General features: G+C 58.4%; 1 protein-coding gene across 3 annotated transcripts in view; it reads right to left on the bottom strand.

Annotated features, from left to right (window-relative positions):
- The window catches only part of HTRA3 (HtrA serine peptidase 3), a 31,169-nt gene that overhangs the window by 5,526 nt on the left and 1,499 nt on the right, over window positions 1-24,144 (bottom strand). Inside the window, exons 2-7 of one of the 3 annotated variants that reach the window (XM_031685707.2) lie at window positions 12,261-12,360; window positions 10,281-10,503; window positions 8,102-8,296; window positions 7,321-7,353; window positions 5,479-5,593; window positions 3,706-3,741 (exon numbers count right to left, since the gene is read on the bottom strand). In XM_031685707.2, coding sequence (XP_031541567.2) covers window positions 3,706-3,741; window positions 5,479-5,593; window positions 7,321-7,353; window positions 8,102-8,296; window positions 10,281-10,503; window positions 12,261-12,360 — 702 coding nt within the window. Of the gene's footprint in view, window positions 1-3,705; window positions 3,742-3,787; window positions 5,351-5,478; window positions 5,594-7,320; window positions 7,354-8,101; window positions 8,297-10,280; window positions 10,504-12,260; window positions 12,361-24,144 lie in introns of those variants that run through there. The other 2 variants (XM_072946865.1, XM_031685718.2) reach the window with 2 other exon arrangements.

Below are 24,144 nucleotides of genomic sequence, written 5' to 3'. Positions count from 1 at the left end.
TACTTCTGTGATATTGTGATTTATAATAAAAAAATACATATATATTCTGGTCTTTGCCCGTGATTCCTAACAAATGCTCCTAAAATTTTTTCACTTCTTAAAGTGATTAGAGCCATAAGGGACATCTTTTGCTCCCAGCTCTTGAAATAGCTCCAGACTATAGAGGTGAAATGGGCTTTTACCACTCATAACAAGCCCCTTTCTGTCACCCCAGAGTTTATATTAGTGAGGTGACTTTTGGAAAGCCCTTAGGGATGGGAGCTGTTTGCCAGGGGAACCAACCACTTAATTAGAGACTTGGAAGTTTCAGCCCCAGCCTCCTTACCCTGCCTCTGGCGAAGATAGAGGGGCTAGAAGCTGAATCAATTGCCAATGGCCAATCATTTGGTCAATCTCACCTATGTAATAAAGCCTCTGTAAAACCCCAAAAGAATGGGTTTGGAGAGCTTCTAGGTTGGTGACCCTGTGGAGGTGCTGGAAGATTGGTGCATCCAGAGATCATGGAAGCTCCACACCCCTCCCTCATGCCTTGCCCTGTGCATCTTTCCCATCAGGCTGTTTCCAGGTCACATCCTTTTATAGGCAACTGGTAACCTAATAAGTAAACTGTTTTCCTGCTCTAGCAAGTGACCCAACCCAAGAAGAGGGTCATGAGAAATTTTGATTTATAGTCACAGGAAATATGCAATCAGCATCTGGAGGTGGGGTCAGGGGTGGTCTTGCTAGACCAGCCCTTCACTTGCAGGGTCTGATGCTCTCTCCAGGCAGACAGTGTCAGGATTGATTTAAATGGTAGAGCATTCAGCTTGGCATGGGGAAACCCCACACATTTAGTGAGCAGATGTGTCAGACATGAAGGAGCAGAGGATGGAGAGTAGAGGAGACACCCAGGAGGAATGTTTTTCCTAAATAAATTCTCAATGTGTTATCCCAACACCAAAGCCAGAAAAGAAAACTGGACCAATGTCCCTCATGAAGATAGATGGGGAAAATCTTCGAATGTTTTCAGCAAATCAAATGCAACAATATATAAAAAGGATAATACATCATGGAATACATATTCCAGGAATGCAAGGATGGTTTAACAATAAAAATCAGTGCAACTTACCACTATTAACAGAATAAAATGTGAAATCGTCATCTCAAAAGATGCAGAAAAAGCATTTACAAAATCTAACATCTATTCCTAATAATAACTAGAAGTAAAAAGGATCTTTTTCAACCTGATAAAGAACATCTATGAAAATACTTTACTTAGCATCATACTTAATAGTAAGGAACCAAAGATTTCTCCCTAAGATTGGTAATGAGGCAAGGATGTCCACTCTCACCACTTTTATTTAATATTTTTATGGGAGAATCTGGCCAAGCAAGAAAAAAAGCATTTGGATTGGAAAGGAAGAAGTAAAACTGTCTTTATTCACAGACTGCATAATCATCTGTGTAGAAATCAGACGGAATCTACAAAAAGCCACTCGAACTAATAAGTGAGTTACCAAGGCTGCACGATCTCATGGTCAACGTACAAAAATCAATTTTATTTGTATATTTTAGTAAGTAACAAACATTCAGAAATTAAAACTTAAAAGAATAATTTTGAATAGCACAAAAATTATAAAATACTTAGGAATAAATCTGATGCTTAAAACCTGTACTCTGAAAACTAGAAAAAAATTGCTGAAAGAAATCAAACAAGACCTAAAAAATGGGGCAATATCTGTGTTCATGGGCCAAAAGATTCAATATTGTTAAGATGACAATTCTCCCCCAAGTCAGTCTATAGACTCAGGACAATCTCAATTAAAATAGCAGCAGGTTTTTTGGGGGGGTAGAAATTGACAAGCTGATTCTAAAATTCGTATGGAAATGCAAAGGATTTAGAAGAACCAAAGCGACTTTGGGAAGGAAGACCTGGCGGGGGCCTGACACTGCCTGCCCTCAAGGCTCATTTGTAAAGCCAGGAGAAGCAGGACGGTGTGACCTTGGTGGACAGAAGGACCCAAGGGGAGCAGAAGATACTCATTTTGTTTTCGACAAAGGTATCAAGGTGATTCAGTAGAGGAAGGATAGTTGTTCCAACAAACGGTGCTAGGACGGCTGAATATTCAACACAAAGAAAGAAAAAAGAACTTGATTCATACTGGGCCCTGTTTTAAAGAATAATTCAAAGCACAGCATAGTCCTACATCTAAAACCTCAGAAAATAAAGCTTCGAGGAGAAAAATCTTTCTGACCTTGGCTAGCAAGTTTTCCCAGATGTGACCTTAGCTGCACAGTCCACTTATAAAAATCGGTAAATTAGACTTCACCCAACATTTACAAAACTTCTGCTCTTAAGGAATGCAAAGGCAGGCCACGAGGGGAAATACCTGCAACTCATTCCTCTGACAGAGGGCTCTGCGCCAGAACGTACGAAGAATCCTCAAAACCTAAGTGGAGCGCCAACAGCCCTAACGTCTGAGATGGGCGAAATACTTGAACAGGCATCTCACTGAGGAAGGCGGGCGGTATTATGCATGTTTGAACCACATGGGAGATGAAGCCAGAGTCGGGGGGACGCCACACCCCATGGGTCTGGTGGGCCAGGGGAGGCTTTTGTTTTTACTTCCACTGAGATGGAGCCTGGGGAGGGTTTGTAGCAGAGACATGCCGTGGTCTGCTTGAGATTTTGAAAGAAGTCCCCTGGCCATGGGAAGGGTCTGCAGGGGGCAAGGGCAGCGGCAGGGAGCAGAGAGGCAGCAGTAGCGCAGGGGAGTGTCCCTGCTGGCTTGGGTGGTGGAGCTGGAGACGGGAGGAGCGGGTGCAGGATGGCTGCATCCCCAAGGCAGGGCCAGCCAATGGGGCCGGTGGCTGGATGTGGGGAGGGACACCCGGGAGGAGGGAGCTGCCCGTAACTGAGAAGGGGGACAGTGACGGGGTGGAGGCGTCCGACAAGCAGCTGTATGTCCAAGTCTAGGGCTCAGGGAGAAGGACGGGCTGAAGGTGGAAATCTAGGGGTTCACTCTCTAGATGGCATCTAAATTCCCGAGACTGGATGAGGTTCTCAGGGGAGAGGGGAAAGGCCCAGGCAGTGAGGCCTCGGCCCTCTAACCTGCTCCCAACACGAGTCCTGGCTACTGGTCAGCTTGGCTCATGGCCCGAGGTCATGCTTAAAAAGAGGACAAAACCTTCAGTTTCCTGAGCTTGTGTGTGAGGAGCGCCTGGGCAGTGCTGACGTGCAGCCAGGTGGCCTCCGAGGCTCTCCAGAAACAGAATCCTGTCAACCTTCATCCTCCTGTCCTTACCGGAAAGTCACCTGAGGGATGCGCGCCTCTGCCTCCTCCCGCCTCTGCTCGCCTGTCCGGGGAGGACTCAGCACCCTGGCACACGGGCTCCCTGAGGCTGCCTGCGACCTCGAGGCCAGGGAACGCGCACTCGGGCCCTTCTTGCCAGCGCCCCTCCCCCGCGCCGCGCAGCTCGCCCTCAGCTGGTGGGCCGCAGAGACCCCCGCTCAGGGGACGACTGAGGTTTCCTACGCCCCAGGCCAGACGCGAGCACTGAGGAGCCGTCTCCACAGCTTACAGAGGGGCGGACACCCAGGACCACCCAGCTCATCAACTGAATCACCCCCGGGGGTGCACTCTAGTCTGAAGGCTGGCTGAACCCCCAGACCCTCCTGGGGCCCCAGGCCGAGGTGTCCCCAACCAGCATGGTGGCCACTCTTACCTTGAAAGTCCCCCAGAGGCCTCTGCACCCCAACCCCTAGATGGAAACAAGATATGCACCTTAACCAACATCCCCTCAATGTAATAAAAAGATGGTTAGTCTTAAAGAAATTTAGATTAACTGAGTTTGCATAATTTCATATTTTCATTTAAAAAAAAAGCAAAAGTAAACACCAATTTCAGAAGGATTTTAAGTGATTTGGTCATTTAGCTAAGATTTATCGGGCCCTGTCATTACTCCACATGTCCTCAGGGAGGGGACAGCTCTGGGGACATGGGATGAGTGCTTCCTGGGGCCTGGGGAGAGGTCAGTGAGGACAGGGGCAGTTCCTGTACAACAAAGGAGTGAGCCAGCCTGGGTGGGGTCTTGCCTGGGACGGCAGAGGAGAACGGACAAGGCGGAAGAGGACACCACCGCCTCGTTCCCAGCGAGAGCCACCTCAACCCGTGCCAAGTGCGGCTCTGCCGATTCCCAGGAAGGTGGCCAAAGGCAAAGGCACCCCTGGAGCAGAGGAACCTTAACCTGGAAAAGCTAGGTTATTAGAGAAAAGACCAAGTGTGGTGTGAAGGTTCAGCCCTGGATCAAGTTCTGAGTTTCCTAGAAGCCAAGGGGAAAAGGGCTCAAGAGGTTAGATAGCACCCTTGTCCAATAGAAGCCTTCGGCTTCTTTAGGGAACACTGGCTGGCTCCAGGCTATCCTTGCACAAGGACACCGATGAACCAGAGTCCTCAATTGCGGTTCTTCATGTGGCCAGTCCCCATGGCACTTGTCTGTGCTGCACTGGAGTCTGTGTGCTTGGCTTCTTGGGTCTTGGAGGATGGGGCAAGCATAAGGAAGCCCCCCTGCCCTCGATGAACTGCTGGCAAAGGGGCTGGGGGGAGTCAGGGAGGCAGTTTGAAGGTGTGAGCAGTGGGGCTGAGTCAGGGCTGGGTGCCAGGAGGTGGGCATGGGAGACAAAATGTGGGAGGAAGAAGTCACTGGGGCTGAAAAGGTGGGAAGGCAGAAACCACCAGGAAGGGTCCTGAGATCAGAAGTGTGACCCTCCTCTGGAAAACAGCTGCTGCCACCAACTTTAGGAAGGTGATTGGTATGTCCTCCGAGGGACAAGGCCATCTAGGAATGGGCAGGGGAGGCTGGCATCCCTGTGTGGCTGGGGGTGAGGGGACGGAGGACTGAAGGAGGTGACGTCCAAGGATCAAGGCCTTGGACTCCACTCCCCTGGAGTCGAGGATACCCTCCCCGGAAGTCTGCATGGCCAGAGGGCTGAAAGACGGAGGACTTAGAGACGGGCAGGTGGATGGAAGGAAGGAGGGGTGGAAGGAGGAGAGGGAGGGAGGAAGGAAGGAAGGAAGGAAGGAAGCAAGGGGATGGGTCTGTGAGTGGGTGTGTGGGTGGATGGAAGGGTGGGTTGGCGGGTAGATGGGAGAGTGGGTGGGAGGATGGAAGGAAGGAAGGAAGCACCGGGTCCTGACAACTAAGGAGCAGCCCAGACAAGTGGGGCCCCGGAAGCCCCGGGAGGTGGGAGGTGAGGTTGGGGATCTCCAGCCACAGGGTCAGTCTGGAGGATCAAGGGTGAAAATGGCCATGAGTTGAGGAGAAGATCTGATGGAGGCAGAGTCTGAAGCATCCTGGCAGGTCTCAGGACCTGGGGGTGGGATCAGGAGTGACTGCGGGCACACAGCCCCGCAGGGTCTGCCCAGCCCCACTGGAGGCTGTGGGCTCAGCCCTGGGACAGCCGCCCTGCCTCTGCTGATGCCTCCGGGGAGCTCCTACCTCTGCCCGGCTTGTCCTGGAACTCCGAGAGGAAGCGCGTGATGCGGTCCGAGGGGATGGCAAAGGAGATGCCGGCCGCAACCTTGAGTGTGTTGATGCCAATGACCTCGCCATCCTGGGCAGGAGGTCAGGGGGGCGGTCACTTGGGGAAGCCAAGGGACCACTGCCCTCAACCTCAGAGCATCGTGTCCGCGCCTCGGCTCCCAGAGGTGACCCTGGCAGTCAGTGCCCTCCCTGAGATGCTCACTCCCAGGGCTGCCCCAAAGCATTCCTGAAAGGTGCTCTGGGGTTCACATCTGGGTCAGGGACCCCACCTTTGCCTCAAACTGGACGATGCCCCCTCCATCACTGGGCAGCTGGGGAAGCTTGCAGTCAGCCCTTGAGAAGCAGTGCCCCTGACCGAGGACACCCCCAGGCAGCATTCTGAGGGGTTGGAGCCTAGAGGGACATGATGAGGCCTGTGGGACACCCCCATCCCCTCCTTCTAGAAGCAGGGTGGGGGTGAGTGGGAACAGGGCAGCCCCCCAGCACCCCTACTCTCTCTGTCACTTTGGAGCTGAGCTCCCACGCTGCTCCGTCCTGCCCCCAACGAGGCTGCTGCAGCTTGGCCGGATCTGCCCTGGCCACCAAAGACCTCACTCCTGCGACATAGCTCCTCCCACAGCCAGGCATGCACCCCTGCACCAGCTACCCCGTCCATCTCAAGGGCGACACGTGCACATGACACCCAGGCCAGGGCCTGGGCCGTTCACCAGGGGCCCCCTCTGGGGCCTGGGGAAGAACTCTGGACAAAGGCACACTTGGTCTGCCAGTCCCCTGAGCTCCTGTCCCCGGCTGCTCCCTAGAAGCCTGCAAGGTGGGAGGACCAGCCAAGGAGAAGATTCACGGATCAAGATTCTCTCATCGGCCCTGCCTGCCCATCCGCACCTCTTGGACAGCAGGCAGTAGCCTCCTGACCTCCAGCCTGCAGTCCCCCCACAGGAGCTCCCTGAGCCCCGCTGGAAGACTGCTGCACTTGTCAGGGCGCGGGGACCGCCACCTGTGTCAGGACGCACGGCCCACCGGCCTCCTCGCGCTGTGTCCCACCCTGCTGCTCCAGGGGCGGCGCCTGACTGGGCCCCTGCACCGTGCGCTTCTGCTCTGCCCTCTCCCCTGGAATATCCTTCTCCTCTGTGTCTCCATCCACCCAAACCCTCCAACTCTGCAGCCCAGGTCAGATGCTCTGCCTCCAGGAAGCCCTCCCTGATCCCATGTCTGCTGTCAGGACCCCTCCCCACATCCCCCCCAGCGCTCTCACTGCTCCTCACACTGTGCTGGTGTGTCCCTATCCTAACCACTCCTTGGATGGGACCCCTGGCACTGTCCAGATGGCAAGGCTAAGGAGTTCCTATGAGATCTGGCTTCTGCTTTGGAGCGGGCTGGACCTTGGAGTCCCCACCCATGGCCTGGTCTATCCTTACATGGCCGAGTGCAGGGACCAATTCCAGGGAGCCTGGATGCCAAGGCGCATGGCACACCCATCTCATCTCATACAAACGTGATGGTGGGGAGGCCTGGAGAGGGTGGCTGGTCCCTGATCGGTGTCCCTGCCCTGTGTCCACGACGGGCACATGGCCCTGCCTTGGCTGTAGTTCTCGGGGCGTCCCTCCTTCCTCCTCCAGCACCAGCACCCCAGGGGCACAGGCTGCACGCGCTTGAGCTGTGTCCTCCTCCTGGGTCTCCAGCAGTTGGCTGTGGGGGTCTGAAGGCCGTGTTCGGGGTCCCCTCCATGCCTTGAGGCCGTGCCTCCCATGTGAGCAGAGCCCCAGAAAATTAGAGGCCCCCGCTCTAGGAGACACTCACCAGGTTCACCAGCGGTCCCCCGGAGTTCCCGTACTGCAGGGGAGGAAACCGACGTTAGTGTGTCCTGAGCCCCCACCCCGAGGTTCCTGAAGCTCTTTCTGCCAGCCTTCATCCTAACCAGCACAGGAACATGTACTTGAATTTCACCCCTGACAGCACCAATAGTCCTCATCCCTGACCCCATTTCACAGATAAGAAAGCTGAGGCCACAGAGGCCAAGGGCACAGCCGTGTGAGGATCGGGGACCGGCCTGGGCCAGTGCTTGCGCTCAGGCCCCACAGACCCCCTCCAGCCTCACACCGGCGTCACCACCACTCACGGGCAGGGCAGCCCTGGCAGATGCAGGGTTGCGTGCTATTTCCCATCCCACTGGCTTCAAGGAGTCTCTCAAAGACGGACATTTCCAGAAGAGTGTCTGAACCACAGCAAAGCCAAAGACGCAGGCGCTGTGCATCCGGGCAAAGTGCTTTGTGAATGCAAAAGGTACCATCCAATATAATAATAAATAAAAATAATGAAACAGTAACAATAATGTTGATTTGGGGTGTAATTTGGGCAAAGATACTTCAGGGGCTCTGGCTAAGCCTCTGCATCTCTGAAGGGCTGCCCCAGGTCAGGGCAGCAGCCTCTAACCCCAGGGCAGGCCCGGCACCCTGGGCAGAAGCCGCAGGGGGTCAGGGCTCCACTTAATGTACAGAAGGAACTTTCTGGCCAGGGGCACTGTCGATGGTGGGGCGGGCTCTGGGGACAGGGAGCACCCTAGGCCACGGGGAGCACTCACGTTGATGATGGCGTCTGTCTGGATATAGTCCATGTCTGAGTCCCGGAGGCCCAGCTCCCGGCCGTCCCGCTGGGCCGTGCTGACGATGCCCGTGGTCACGGTGTTCTGCAGGGCGAAGGGGCTGCCGATGGCCACGACGAACTCGCCGGGCCGCAGGTCTGCCGAGTGACCCAGCTGCAGCGCTGGGAGCTTTTTCTGGGGAACAGTGGGGAGAGCACGGTGAAGGAGGCTCAGCTGTCAGCCTTTGGAGGGACCAGATCCAGGTCCCTGCCAGGCCCCCGGCAGGGCGGTCCCAGGAGCTGTAGGGGGTGCCAGCCGAGGCAAGTCAACCACACAGACAAGGCCAGGCTGGCCTCCGGATGACCCGTGGTGGCCAAGAGCCTTGGGACTGGCTGGCTTCAATGGATCAGAGGCTCAGCCCACCAGCGACCACAGGTCTCCCCAGGGCAGGCCTTGGAGGTCCATCACAGGGGGGACACACAGACGGTCCAGCTGGGCGCTGCCCAGTGGTTCGATGCTCACAGGTCCCCCTGAAAATTCGACAGAAGCCATGGACACCAACACCCGGACAATGCACTGCACACACACTGGAGCCCAGGAAGGGACCCTGGGCACTGGCTTTGGAATCTCTGACGCAGCTCAGCCTGGTCTCCCAACACACACACAGGGGTGCTGGGGAGGGTTTGGCTGCTCTGTGGTCTGAGTGCACCTGGGCTGGCAGCGTCCCCAGGGCTCGGTCTGCGGGGCACAGGGGCTGAGAGGCAGCCCGGCTGCCCGGAGAGCCCCTGCCGGCACTGGGCTGCCCGGGGCGCCGGGGCGCCTGGGTCTTGCCAACTCTGCCGGCATCTTTGGCCACAGGTGGCCGCTGGGATGTGCCCTCTGCCCACCCTGAGTTTCCGTCACGGTGCCTGGAAGGGGAGAGACCCAGCGCAGCCAGCCCTGGGGTCTAGTCCGGCTCTGCCTCTCCCCACAGGGGTCCTCGGGCAGGGGTCGCAAACTGTGGCCCTCGAGCAAGTCCAGCCCAATTCAGTGGCCTGTTCCATAATTAAACTCTAATTGGAACACAGTCCACCGTCCGTCTCGCCTGGGGCTGCTTTCCCAGGACAGTACAAAGTTGAGAGTTTGCAACAGAGATTACAGGGCCCGTGAAACCTAAATCGTTTACTGTCTGGTGCTTCGCAGAGAAAGTCTGCCAACCTCCCTCCTCAAGTACACGTCTCACTGCAGCCCCTGTCCTCGTCTACACGAGGCGGTTCCCGAGACTCAGAGAGCACAGTGCAAGGGCGCAGAAGCAGGCAGGGGCTACACGGGCCGTAAAGTCTCCTCTCCCGTGACTGGGCAAGAGGAGACCTCCTTGCAAAAACCCGATCATCTCGAAAGCTGGCAACTTTCATTCAGAAAGAGCAGAAGCTGGGCTCAAAGTCAGCCAAGCTGGGCCGCCAGCACAGACAGGCCTGCCCCTCATCGGCCTCGTGGTGCGGGCAGGCTGCTGGTCACCACAGCTGAGCCCACGGCGGCCCCCCTGAGTCGTGACCACACTGTTGGATGGCAGGAAACATGCTGGAGGGAGGCCAGGACTCGGCCAAGCGGGTCCCCGGTTAGAGTGACCACGGGCAGTCCCTAACCCCTGAGCCTCAGTTTCCCATCTGAAATAGCAGGACACCGAAGCCTCTCCCGCGAAGGGCCATGGGGAGACTTAGGGTGAACACAGGTGCCTTTGGCAGCGGGCCAGTGGTCCTGATGGAAGGTGGCTGTGGTCCCGGGTGGGTCTGCCTGCTCAGCGGGGGATCGAAGTGGAGGTGGAGGGAAGGATGAGGCATGTCTCCTAAGTGCTCCCCACCGGCTTCTGTCACCCCCCTGGGGACAGCTGCACCCGCAGGGATGGGCCCAGGAGGGACGACAGAAGTATCCCTTTGGAGGTCCCCCGTGTGGGAGTGACTGTGGGTGGCACGTTTCCTGGATGGCAGCCTGCCCCGTACCTGGTGGCCTGGGGAAGTGCAGGGTGGTATCTGGACACCCAGGCTCTAGTCTGACTGGATGCAGGACTGGGGACACATTGCCAGTCCCCCTGGGCCTTGGTTCCTCCAAGTGTCCAATGGGAAGATCAGGCTGGCGCGTCTCTGGCCCCTGGGGCCCTGGGGTCCAGGGAGGCGCCCCCACCCCTCCACTGCCCACTCACTTTGGGGTGGATCTTGATGGTGGCGATGTCCGACTTCTTGTCGATGTCTTTGATGGTGGCCTCATAGGTGTCACCATTCTGCAGCTGCACCTTGAGCTGCTCCCGGCCTGAGACAGTGTTGCTGCTGGACACCACGTGGGCGTTGGTGACGATCAGGCCCGCCTCCGACATGATGAAGCCCGAGCCGCTGGACAGGGGCACGTTCCGGCCGAACAGAGGGTGTCTGCAGGCAGGCAGGCAGCGCAGGCGGGCATTCAGGGCGCGGACACAGCCGTGTGCCAGCAGGAGGGGAGCGGAGCCAGCACATGGGTTTGGAGTCCACCAGGCCCAGGGCTGAATTCCCGCTCTGCCACCTCCTGACTGTGACTGTGGCCAGGTCATTAAGCGTAGACCCATTTCACAGCCACAAAGAGGAGGCAATGATCTCTGACTTGTAACATGCGGAGATGAGACATGAGGTCCAGAAACATCAGACCCACGATGACACAATAGGAGGCAGACAAACCAGCTTTCTAACCCCAAGTCCAGGCCCTGCTTACATCTGCCTAACTGTGGGCAGGTGGCTCACTCTTCTGAGCCTCAGTTTCCCCATCTAGGAAATGGGCTAACAAGACCAGCTCCATGGAGTGAGGATGCACTCGACAAGCTGGGCTGTTCCTGTCACAGGGATATGCACACAGCGCCCATGGGACTGTCACACAGCAGGTCCCCAGGGAATGTCAGTGTCCCAGACACCGGGGAGGGCAGTAAGCACACCCCCCTCTGCTGAGTGCCCAGAAGCCCCAGATGTCAGGGGGAGCAGCCCTGGTGATACCTGGCTGGTGAGTTCCTGGAGAACTTCACACCAGGCACCTAGACGCGGAGCGCTAGACATGGCGGGGCTCACAGGCCAGGGGACGCCCGGCCTCAGCGTCTGCTGCCACAAAACGGGATGAAATAGGCAATGCAGTGGGCGCGGGGGCCGAGCCGGGATTCTCCGCTGGGGGACAGCGCCCAGCCCTGGCCAGAGCCCTCTGAGTAGGACCTCAGCTCCCAGAAGCGGGGAGGCGGGGTGCCGGATGCTTCTCCAGGGTGGGTCACCTCTGGGACCCCAGGGCCTGGATGCAGCAGGTAGTCAGTGGCCAGGGATGATGTGTGATGTGGGGCCCTAACCAGGACGGATGGGAAGAACAGAGACGGAGGGAGACTCAGGTTGGGGGGGGAGCGTGACTCCCTGGGGAGCGCAGGAGCGCCACCTCACCCAGCAGGACCAGCGACAGCTGATGTCACCAAGAGCGCCCTCTCATCCACGGACCAAGTCAGTTCATGCTCGTGGCCGCCCTGCAGGGCAGGTAGGCGTCCAGTTTACCAGTGGGGGAACGGGCCCAGTGACACAAACCGCCTGCCTGGGTCAGGCAGGCAAAGGGCAGTGCAGAATTTGAACCAGGCAGGCTGGCCCCTCAGCCCCCCTGCAGGGTGACCACAGCATCTATCCACTTATGTCCGCAACCAACTTCCGCCCCCACCCAGCTCTGCGTGGGCCCCTGGCCTTCTAGAAAGACATTGCCCCTCCAAGCCACCCCCAAGGCCAGGGACATGCCATTCACATTCCCAGTTGCAATTTCCTTAATGACATGTCTCCTGGTACGGGGCTCGCAGAAAGGGCAGTGAGGGGTCAGCATTGCAGAGACGTGGGCTCAGCTATGAGGTCCAAGAGACCTGGGGTCAAACCTCAACTCAGCACTCAGCAGCTCCGAGCCTAGGGAGATTCCCAGGGGCCTCTGCTTCCACATCCAGAAAGTGGGAACACGTGAGCCTGCCTTCTGGACTACAGAAGGGGCGTCCTCCCCAGGGCAACGGCGGCCTGCTGGTCTGGGAGAGGCCCACCAGACCCCAAGCCCGCTCTGGCTTCTACTGCCCACCCTGACGCTAGAATCCAGTCTAGTCTGGGCCAGGTGGATGGAGGCGAAGCCTTGGAGGGGCGAGGGGGGCTCTACCCACCTCAGGAAGAGTTCTATGTGGACCACGGCCGGAGCGATCTTCTCCACCACATCAGCAATGAAGTTGAACTTGTACCGTGGGCTGGTCAGCTGGTGGAGACCTGCACTGGCAGAAAGAACCAGGTGCGTCAGTGAAGCCCAGACACTGCCCAGAACCCCTGCCAGGGGTCAGCGCCCTTCGGGAATGCTCCAGGCACCCAGGTACTCGGGAAGGGGGGCTCACATGCCGAGAATGATTAATGCTGAGCTTCCTCACCTCCCATCACCAGGCCAGCCAAGAGGCTCAGAGAGGTCAGAACACTTGGCGTGGGCCACACAACAGTGACATGAAGCTCAGGCTGGATCTGGGCTAGTCTCCCTGGGCCGCTGCCCTTTCTCTCATATACAGCAACGCCCTGTTGTGAGGAAACCATCCCCTACCCCTGGCCAGCTCTGGCCTGTCCCTCCAGGCCCTGGGTTAGCCCAGTGGCTGGACAAGGTTATAGCAGAAGCCCCTGGGTGGTCCCCTCTGAGGTGCCCCCACCTGGCCATGGTGTGGCCCCCTCCTGGGTCATGCCAGGTTGCCGATGTCTGAGTCACCAGAGCCCCCAGCCGTGTCTGACTTGGCCAGGCCCCAGTCCGACTTGCCAGGCGGTTCACGAACTTCCCTGGAACCTTCTAGCTCAGATTTCTGCTGCCGTCAGCAGCGGGGCTGCAGCCTGCCAGGACCACAGGCCTGATGCCAGTGGGTGGCATGAGGCCCACTCCACTTTGGTCTCCCTGCTCCGGTATGTGCCAAGGTCTCCCAGGTCCCCGCCAGAGGCTGGCGCTATCTGGAACCCGCACTGCCCAGCACCACTTGTAACTGGCTCCCGGGGCCTGGATGGGGCTGAGCACCTCCGAGCTCCAGCTGTGTGGTTTCAGGCAAATCACTTACCCTCTCTGGGCCTCGACACCTCATCTGAAACGCGAGACTGAAGATGTCTCTCCAATCCCCCTCCCCCAGGCCCGCAGGAATGCAGTGTGATTTGGAAACTGTGATGCTCCCTCCCCTGGGGACAAGGAGGTGGGGGAGCCCACCACCCTCTGGTCCCCAGTGTTGCTGAACAAGGAGGGCTCGCCCGTAAAGTCCAGCTATGCAGCTGATGCTTCTCTTGGTGGTTGCTGGGAAGTGACTGAGCATCAGGATGTGGTGAAAATCTGGTTTTCCAGGTCATCCAAAGGGACAGGATGGAGCATGTTGGGTGCAGCAGTGGGGAGGCAGGCACAGGCCCACAGTCGGTGCCACACAGACACCTGTGGACAGATGCAGCCCCACCCACAGCTGGACACATCTCCCCACCATCCAGGGTGGCAGCCAGGGCAGGGGTCATCAGCTCTGCCTTAAAGGCAGGGAAGCTGAGGCTCAGTGAGGGGAAGACACTGCAAGTTCAAGCAGAACCAGGCTCTGGAGCGGGGTCCTCCCCTCCCCCGTACCTGCCCCGACTCCCCGCCGCCAAGGCCCCAGCTGTGCGTTAAGCCTGAACTGGGGCTCGGGGCCTGGAGGAGAGTTTGCCTGGGGCTCTGTGGTCAGGGGAGGTGAGGAGGGCCCTTTCCACTGACCCTGTGATGTCTGCCTCTTAAGCAGCCACGGAGGCTGCGGTCAGCATGAATGAAAGGCCGCCTGTCCCCGGTGGCCAGAGACTGGCTGAGGGACGTGGCCCACTGCCGGCCACCTTGTGGCTCCTCGCTGATCAAACCAGGGGCCGCCAGGGACCACCGTGCCCGGGAGCCCTCCTCCCGGAGGCAAGCCAGTGGAGGGGTGGCATCTAAGGTTCAGAGGTCATGGTCACAGGCAGGGCCCACTCCGAACCAGGGCTCTGCCGCTCCAGCACACACAGGTGCCTGTATGGTTATTTCCATGTGAGTTGCTCATAGTCCCCGAAACTCTGGAGAAGCTACTGGTCAGCTGGTCCGCAGGGCTGAGCCCAGCTTTGTCTGCTGTACCCCGAGGCCCCGGGGAAACTGCATTTGTGCTCTATCTGCAAAAAAGAGGGAAGAAAGCCAGCCACCAACCCTGCTGCCCCTTCCAGGTTCTGCTCTCTGGCAAAAGCTCTCCCGCCAGGCAATCCCTACGACACCAAGGTACCCGGAAGACCCCAGGCAGGGGGAGGACTTGGCAGGGCCGGCAGCTTTCCTAAGCACACCAGTCCTGGATTTACTCTGCCTACCGTGCTGTACTGGTGCAGGCGTGGTCTGCTGGGTGAGGCCAGGTGTCACCTTCCCTGCTGTGTAACCTGTAGGGACCACTCACCCCCAGTCTCTACTCCATCACCCACTACTCTGTGCCTCCACCCACAGGGACTGCTCCCCAATTCTCCCTACCATGATGCTCCAGGCTGTCCCAGATGCAGCTCCAATCCCACTTCCTCCAGGCTGTCCCCATGGCAGGCTGCTCCCAGCCCTCTCTGGGGCTCCCAACGTAATGCCTCGCCCATCCATTTGCCCTTGCTGGGAGTGTATTAAATCCATGCCTGCTGAGTGCCACCTGCGTGTGCACCCCATGCTGGGGACAGGCCAGTGAGCAGCCAGGCATAGCACTGGGTGACCCATGATGGGACAGGGGAAGACACAGGTGAGATGGGGGAGTCCAGGGGTGGCCCTGATCCAGGCCTGGAAGAGCACACTGGGAGGGGATCAGAGATGCAGAGACACAGCCTCACGCATGAGGGTGGCTGCAGGAAGATTCGGCCAACTCCACACAGGGCCCTGGGTGAGTAAGACAGAGGAGGAACCAGAGCGTCCCATCAGAAGAGGCTGATGGTTACCACATGCCTTGCTCCCAGATCTCAGAGACTCCACCCCTTCAGGCACGTCGGGCACCCCCTGGGGGACCCGGCCCTGGCACGGCAGGCCCAGAGCACCCCCGGCTGTGCAGGCTGCTGGGGAGCCGACCCGGCCGCGGAGAGCACGATGGCAAGGCGGCCTCCCTCCAGGTGCGTTTCTTTCCAGTGTGTTCTCTCCGGAGATCACTTAGAATAGGCGACACTCAATTTCAGATGTGATGATTTAAACACAAAACCCTCTGGAAAATATTCGTAGGTCAAAGGCTGGCAGGAAATACCCGAAAGCACCTCGTGGTGGGCATTGTGGGCAGAGGCAGAGTTGTGAGGGGTTCTGTTTCTTTTGCGACTGTCCGCGTGCTCTCCCGCAGGCAAGTCACACAGACGCATCGGAGAAACCAAAGGGAGGGAGGGAGGCCTGGCGGGGCTGTGAGCCGGGCCGGGGCCGGGCTGTGAAACAGCAGAAGGCCAGGCTGTGTCCCCCAGTGCCCCCCGCTAGGCGGCTGTGTCCCCCATCGCCCCCCGCTAGGCAGGCGGCAGGGCCCTGGGGGTGCGGGGCCACAGGCGCTCCGAGGAGAAGCCAGACGGGCTCACCTCCCACCCAGGCAGCAGCTCCTTTGGGACACAGACGTGTCTAGATCCCCCACAGACCAGCAGTGACCAGCACAGGCAGGCCCCACAGCAGCCCCCGGGAGGGAGGGAGGGTGGGGGGGGAGGCCTGACCCCATCTGATCCAGTACACAGTAGGTCTGCAAACACTGCAAAGAACGTGGTTCAGCCTGTTAACCAATTCTTGCAAGGAGAAGCCTTACAAGAGCATAGTCAGTGGCCCCTTCTGTGTCCCAGGAATCAGGCTGCAGGCAAAGATGGTTCAGGGTGGAGACAGGCCAGGCACTAGCCCCAGGTCCCGTGGACTTCAGAGCCCGAGCCTCCCCTGACCCCGGGGCCTGGGGCTCCCCCGTGGAGCTCCCGGGTCAGACAGCTGCTGGTGACATAGGCCCTTCCAGGCCCTGCCCCTTTAAGCCAGCGAGGTGGGTGGTGGGGAGGGGGTGGGGGTGGGACAGGGCCTGTTTCCTGGGCCTCCTCCCCACACACAGATGAATCATCCCATGAATCAGTGGGGAGAGAAGACGCGGTTCCCACCGCCTCTTTCCACATGAAAACCTTGGGCCCCACGGCTGGGAGGCAGACTCTGTTTATTTGGGGGTTTTGACAACCCCCACCCTCGCCCTGTCCTGGAGCCAAAGTTCTGAAGTCAACAGTCAGTCCTGACCAGATTCAGCTGTTCGTATATTTTCTGTTTGTTTGTTTGTTTTCAAAAATAAACGGTAATCCGCAGGTCTTGGAAGATTTAGTCAGGAGGAACTTGACAGAGCAAAGCAATCAGGGCCAGGTGTCCAGTGGCGCTGCCTGGGAGAGGAAGGGGCACCGCCAGGGCGGAAAGAGACCAGGAGAAGAGCCAGCAGGAAGTCAACTGGGGCTCGGGGCCCCACCTCCAATATTTCTGTACAGTGCACCTTCCGGGAGGGCTGAGGGACACTGGCACACCCTGAAAGAGGACCTACTATGTGCCGGCTCTGGACAGTCATGACTGCTATGAAACAGATGGGGAAACTGAGGCCCAGACACCCTGTAGGGCCACTCTCTACTGTTGCACAGGCTGTATACTGCACAATTCTAGGATGATTATTAACAAAGATCATAGTGTGACTACCTCCCTTGGGATTGTGCAGTGCACAACCTGCTTAACTGTCTGCGTTACCGCTCCAGCATACAATGGGCAGACCCAAGACTGAGACCCAGTTCTAACCCTCTAACTCCAAGGTCAGTGTTCCCTTCTTCTGTTGTCTCCTGCAATCAGAATACTCACCTCCATCACCCAGTGGTTAGATAAGAGGTAGAGATGGAGGGAGCGTCAGCAGATGCCCACAAGGTCCTAGGCTGTGCCTACCTGTCTGTGACGCTGACTACAGTCTGCAGGCCAGATGGCAACCTCTCAGCAGGGCATTCAAGGACCTTGGTGTCCAGGTCCCATTTACACCTGCAGCCTCACTACTGCTGCTGCCACTCCCCATCCTGTACCTTCAGCTCCAGTTCCCCAAGCACACATGCTCTGAAGCGCTCCCCAACCTCTGCAGTCAGTCCCTCAGGCCAACACACCTCCCCCTGGGAGCCCACCCCGACTAGGCAGGCTCAGTGACTGAGCTCTCTGTCTGGGGCCCACGACACCTCGTGACCCTTCTCAAAGCTGTCCCTCGGGACTGCCCCTATGGCCTGGGCACCCCTGACCCACTGCGGTAAGCAGAGAGCTGCGGGAGAATGAGTGAATTGTGTGGGTGGGCACGCGGTCCCAGGGGCCCCTCCACAGCCACTCGCCTCCACCCCAGCCCCCCCCCCACTTTGAGGGGCAGCCTTTGAAGCCCCAGGAGCCGCCTTCCAGGCTAATTAGTTCCCAGGATGGCTCCCTGCCTGTGTTTTTCTTTCTCTTGAAAACTTGCCTGTCCCTGAATGAACTGTCTCCCCCCAGCCAAGGACAGTGGCTTCTGATCCCGCTGTGGCTCCTGGGGTTGGGGGAGGGGTGATGCCACTGTCTGCATCCCCCAGGCTCCTGTCCCCAGAACACAGGGCCGAGGGCTGCAACCCGGGGCTCCCTCTCCAGGGGCCAAGCCAGCTGGGGCTCCGGGCACTTATGCTGCGAGTTCCCACAGCAGCTCTGCCAGCTCACCCATTTTACAGGAGAGGGAGTCGGCTCAGAGAGGCCAGAAGACCCGCCAGGACCCGCAGCCAGGTCCCCTGAACTCCCACCCCATGCTGGTCCTCGCCCAGATGATTGGCTGTCCTGCCCCGAGGAGAGCCCAGCCCCGGCCAGTCCCCAGCTTGGGGCCAGCCTGGCTCCTCTGGCCATGAACTCCACTGGGGCTGCAGCCAACCCTGTGGAGGAGAGGGCTCTGCCACCAGCTTGTTCGTGCTTTATCAGAAGGGTCCCACAGGCCAGGCAGGACTCCAGGCCTCAAACAGCACCACCCAAGCCATGGAAACCAAAGTGGGTCAGCCTCTGGCCCTCCTCTTACAGGAAGCCCTCCTTGCCCTGACTGGTCCGTTAGTTGACTCCTCTGGGCTCAGACTCTTCAGCCGTGACAAGCCGGTGGAACTCCTGCGGGCAGGGTCTGGCACGTGGGAGCCCCTCCCCCTGCAAACACTGCCTTCCAGCTCCTTCCCTTCCTCGACTGCCCCGCCTTCCTCCCTCAAACTCCATTTATGTGCGAAATGTCCACTTGTCAATATTTAGGTTTGTTCGCACTAACCTCCATTACCCCTTACACTGTGCAAAGTGCTTTAAATTCATTATCTCACTGATCGTCCAATGACCCAGTGAGGAGGGTACTGCCACTGTCCCCATTTCACAGATGAGGAAACTGAGGTGCAGAGAGCTGAAACTTGCAGGGTTTTGCCATGGGAAGTGCTAAAACTGGGACTCATCCCTGAGCAGCCGGATGAGGGGAACCAAACTGGGTCTCAGTCCTCACTCAGACCATTCTGTACCAGAGGGGCTAAAGCATACAGTTGGAAAGGTTGTGCACTGCACAACTTGGAGGCCACTTGCTACCTCTGCACCAGAACGTGTGTTCAGTGCAGGGCACACACACTCATGTCCTGACCACACCTTTGCTACACTGAGGACATGGGGTCTGTAACTTTATTCTATTTTCAACTTCTTTATTCAACACTTCTGTGAAATCCAAGATGGGAGGCCACTTCCTCAAGGTACTGGAGGCCTGGGTAGCATGCAGAGTGCTAGACAGAAAGTCAGGGGGACCCGGGCCCAAGGCAGAGCTGTCTGTCCCCACTTGATGACCTTCGGGCAGCCCGCTGAACCCTGATGAGTCTTTTCTGCTAAAGGTCCATGACAAAAACACCCAGACACCATGTGTTTTTAGCCTGGAGCGCAAGGTCTTGCCCTTGACCTTGCTAAAACATGGTGGCTTCTCTTCCTCAAAGCAGACCCAGGAGGAGGCGGACTTCAAACCCTCTGGCAGGACACACAGCTCACTCGGCCAGCCCCCGCCCACTCCCTCATCCAGTCTGCACAAACCCCACACCTCCAGGGAGCCAAGTGACTCTCTGCTTGGCCTCAAGTTTCCCCAGAGCTCCCAGCCGCTGAGGGGTACATGTCAGGCCAGGTGGACAAAGCCAGGGGGTCGAGCCTGGCACAGCCCAGCTCCAGCTCACCCAGCACAGCGCTTGCAGTGTGACAGAGTTGCAGCAGCTCTGTTCATCCCCAAAGTGTCCGGGTGTCTCCTCTGGGGTCCCCTTGGATGTGGCCATGATGGCAAGGACAGGACCTGGGATTTGGGCTGGGTAGGGGTGGGGCTCCACTGGCCTCGCAGGTCCTGGAATTCCCCCCGCAGTCTACAGAGGTGATGAGACCGCTGCCCCGTCCTGAACTGAGGCCACCCCTTCTCATGACACAAGCATAGCAACACTGCCGCCAACACATGGACAGGGCCATTCATCAGCCAGGCTCTTTCCAGGGGACCCCGTCCCCCACTGGACACCCTTCTCACCAGAGCCTCCCACCAGAAGCTAATCTGAACTCACCACCTTGTCTCTCCAAACCTGCTCCTCCAGTGCCCCGCCTCCAGGCAAGGCCCCGCCATCCATCCACCCTGCCCGATGACCCCTATCAGGCATGAGATCTTAATGCCTCTGGAGCCCCTCCCCCTCACTGTCACCCTAGCTCCAGCCTCATCAGTTCTCCCTGCCCAGGGAACTGGACTCCCTCCAGCTGGGCCCATGTACCCACACTGCACACCTGCACACACATAAGCCCTCCTGAAGATGGGTCACCCTCACAGTTCCTCCACCTGGTACCAGCCTATGCTCAGCATTTCCCGCTGTCCTCCTCTGCACAGACTCTCTTTGGGTCTACCTCTCCATGGCTGTTAGATGCCACCCCCTCCAGGAAGCCCTCCTGATCTACCCTTCTCCCCATCCTGGAGATGGGTTCTCCCTCCCCTGAGTTCCTCACATTGTCCTCCGTGCCTCACAACACAGGATCAGGGATTCCACAGGGACTTGGCTGGTGGTGGTGATGGTGTGCAGGAAATAGAGGCCAGAACATACTGAGCCTGCAGGCCATGTCAGAAGTTGTGCTTGGTCCTGAAGACAGTGGGATTCATGGCTGGGCTTTGAGCAGGGGAGATCCCAGTCTCATACTGCCCCTTTGGACCACTGTTTGGAGGTGCATGGGAAGGGAGAAGCCCCTGGAAGACAGACCAGAGTGGGTGCTGTGGGATCCCAGTGCACCTCCAGACCAGCTTAGGGAGCATGGAGGGTGAGGGTGCTTTCCAGGCCAAGCCCTGGCAGGGAAGGGACAGCTGCACCGCACCCTGGGCCTCAAGCTCCTCTTGGCTGGACTCCTGGCTCCCAGGAGCCTTGGCGCTGGGAACTCCTGAGTCCTCAGGAGCCACCAGATGCTGCCACTCAGCGCTGCTGTCAGGGTGGGGGAGCGAGAGGAATACGGATGCCTGATTCCTGAATGCAGAATCCCAAGACTTGCCAGGCCGGGAAGCTGCTAAGAGGATTAAAAATCAAAAACTAACCAAAGCTCTTAAATAAACAGAACTGAGAGACTCCGCAGGAACGTGCTCTGGAGTTGTACAATAATCACTGACAATTAAATGCCACGTTGCGAACTGCTCAGGGCTCGAAATTCTGATCAACTACATGCTCGAAGGCCTGTTTGCCTGCAGTTGTAGGCAGAGAGGCCGTGAGGATCTCCGGGCTCTGGCTGAGTGAAGAGGAAAACCTCTGCTCTGCGCAGACCCTCTGAACACCTTTCTCTGGGCTTCACTACTTCATTGATGGATATTCGCCCGCACTGGGCAGCAGCTCTGCCTGCCACGGGGATGCAAGCACGTGAGGGCTCCCTGGAAGGCTGGCGAGCCCGTCACCAGGGGCATCAGGATGGTCGAATACCATGTGGGTGCATCTTTCATTCCGTAGCACCTACTGAGCCCAGGCACTGGACCACGCCCAGCAGGGAACGAACAGACCAGACCTCCACCTTGTGAGCCTCAGAGCCTGGTGAGGATGGAGATAAGGCAAGTCATCGAGGAGCTGGGAGGGGCCCAGAGGAGCCTCCAAGGTGCACTCATGAGGCTAATAAAGGGGCTTACCCAGGCGGTCAGGGAGGGCAGCTCAGCAGTGGTGGGACATCTAGGCCAAGGCAGGATGAGGATTGGCCCCATGAAGGTGAGGAAATGGGACTTTCAGGCAATGCGCACAGTGTGTGCAAAGGCCCTGAGGTAGAAAGGAGACCAGTGTGGCTGGAGCACAGAGGATGGGATGGTGTTGGACGGGTGTGCAAGGCCAGATGACAGAGGACCTTGGGGGTCAGGGTCAGTGTTGGGGAGCTGCCAAAGGGATCCCACCTGCCATGGGCAGGACGGATTCATCAAGGTCATCCTGGCTGCTGGGTGAAGAAGTGATCCAATGGAGGATGAAGGAGGTGGGGGAGGTTAGTGTGGGCAGCATTGCTGGGGGTGCTACGGAATGAAAGATGCACCCACATGGGGGGACCCAGCAGCGGTGGCTGCTGCAGGGATGTTTCCAGGTCGAGCTGAGGACTCTCCTGCTGATGGGAGGTAGGGAGTGAGGGAAAGAGAAGGGTCAAAAGTGACCAAGGCTTCTGACTTAACCTTCCTAGGGGTGGTCTTGTTGGCTGAAGGCCACGGCCAGCTGAGACACACAGGACTCCAGTGCAGGGAAGAGTGGGGCTGGAGACAGGACCCCTAGTCCGCAGCACCCGGCATTTCTGGAGGCTGTAAGGGTAGAGCTGGCAGGACTTCTGTCCACAGGGAAATGCCAGAGTGGGCAGCACCATGCCCGCTGCTACGTGTGCACATCACTTGTGACTTTCGGCCAGGCCCAGGGGAGGGCGGAGAGGGGGCAGCACGGTCAGTGACACTCTATGGAGGATGAGCCCACTGTAGCTGGAGACCTGACCCTGACCCCAGAGCCTGGGGACCTCGCTGCCCCTGTCTGCAGGAGAAAGCCGGGGACCTGTAACAGCACAGCTTTCACAGCCAGCCAGCTCCAGGGCAGGCCTGACTCGGACATTTCCCGGCCGAGTGACCTCAGCCAAGTCACTTGGCCTTTGCCTGCCTCAGTGATCACATCCATGATGCATGAGCAAGGAACGGATTCACAGCAGCAAATGAGACAGCGCCAGGCAGAGCCCGGTACCAGCACGAATCCACAAGGACTGGACTCTGCACGTGCAGCCCCACGGAAACCTGGGTGTCTGAGGTCCCTGTGCCCGGGTGAATGCACAGGAGCGAGGGTGGGGTCACAGACCACGGGCCACAGTGTGAATGGAGCTCGCGGGAACCTGGACCTGTCTCCTCCTCCTTCGTGCAGGGAGCCCTCCCCTCCCGCCCCTCCTCAGTGGCCCAGCTACCTTGCCCCTTGGGCTCTGGTAGCAGCAGGGCTAGTGGGACCCTGCGCCTGTGCGGCCAGTCCGTCTGCCTCTGCTTGGCTCCTACCCCCTCCATCCTCCCCAGCCTTCGCCCAGAGAGCTCTCAGGCACCCCTCGCAGCCTCCTCTGGGGCGCCTCCCCGGCCTCCCCAGATGAAGGGAACCGGCGGTGGGGGAGCCGGCATCGTGGTAACAGGGAAAGAAGTAAGAAGCACCCTGTCGACTGCTCGTCGGAGGCACATGCCTGCGCCCCGGGGTCGTGGATCCTCACCACGGCTCTCCCCGCAGCTGCTACTGTCGCCCCACTTTACAGACGAGGAAACTGGGGCAGGAACTTGCAGATGGCTGCCCCATTAGCAAAAAGCACAGGGACAGCCCCAGCCATGACCTCACGCTCCAGCCGCTTCCCCTGCTGAGCCGTCTGTGCCGGTGTGTGGGCATCAGGCCACTGTCCTCTTCTCACCCCACCATGTGCCCCCACCATCTGAGTTTCTCCAGGATACAGGTGGGGTCTGTCTCATTACAGTGGCCTTGTCACCAGCCCAGGGCCAGCAGGACACACAGAGAAGGTGCTTCACAAACGTAGACTCCGTCCGTTAAGAACGAAGGTTTCAGAACGTCTAGACCACCTCCAACCTCCCCGCCGCCCCCCGGGCGCGGAGCCCCGCTCTAAGCCTCCGATACCTGGGGGAGTCGGCATTTGGGAGGGGCCCACAGACACAACCAAGCTGCAGTGGGCAGCGCCAGGCCCACCGTGAGCCCTCTGCCTCCCAGACCCCCCAGCACAGCCTCAGATGGGCCTGCTGGTTCCGTGCCCCACGCCAGAGGCTGCAGTGGGCACCCAGCAAGCGGTGACGCCCACCTCCGTGACCCTGAGTGGCACCCTGCTCCCGGCCCTCGGCCTCCTGGCACAATCAAAACACAAGTCTGACCGTACCACCCTCACTTCTCTTAAAACCCTTCAATGGCTCTCCCATACCACCATGGTTAATCCCACGCACTGCTTCCCAAACTGGGCTCCCCGGAACGCCGGTGTGCCGGGGGAGGTCATTTGTTCTGCCAGGGAAGAGTTCTCCATTGAAGTTCTCTTGGGAAAGCCTGGGTTTTATCATTTTGTGGTTTTTTTTCTCTCTTGCTGCAGATTTTCTCCGGAGCTTGACAGACTCAAGCGTAGTGTGAATCCCCACTGCAGGGATGGTGTCTGCTTTCCTGAGTGTTTTGGGCCACAGGACACTTATTTTCAGAATCCAAGACAGGATTTGGGAAGCCTGGCCAACAGGACAAAGGCTAAGGCGTGACGTTTACAGGCCGCCTGTGGCCTCATCCCTGTGATCCTGCCACCCAGCTTTGGGTATCTCCCCTGGTACATGCACACACGCATTCCATGCATGGCGGCTGCTCTGGGCACCTGCTCTTCCCGACTCAGCTCACCCCACACAGCAAGGCATCCACGTGGTGGTGCACGTTGTCCCCTCTTCCCAGAAAGCCTCCCCCTCCCTGTGGGGGGACGGGTCCTCATCCTTGAAGATTCAGCTTAGATGCCCCTGGTCTCTGAAGGCTTCCCGGCACCCCAGGCGGCCCTGCTCCCCGCAGTGCTCCCAGGTC

Source organism: Vicugna pacos, chromosome 2 (assembly GCF_048564905.1).
Source record: "Vicugna pacos chromosome 2, VicPac4, whole genome shotgun sequence".
NCBI lineage: Eukaryota > Metazoa > Chordata > Mammalia > Artiodactyla > Camelidae > Vicugna > Vicugna pacos.
This window is presented reverse-complemented; position numbering and strand designations above follow the sequence as displayed.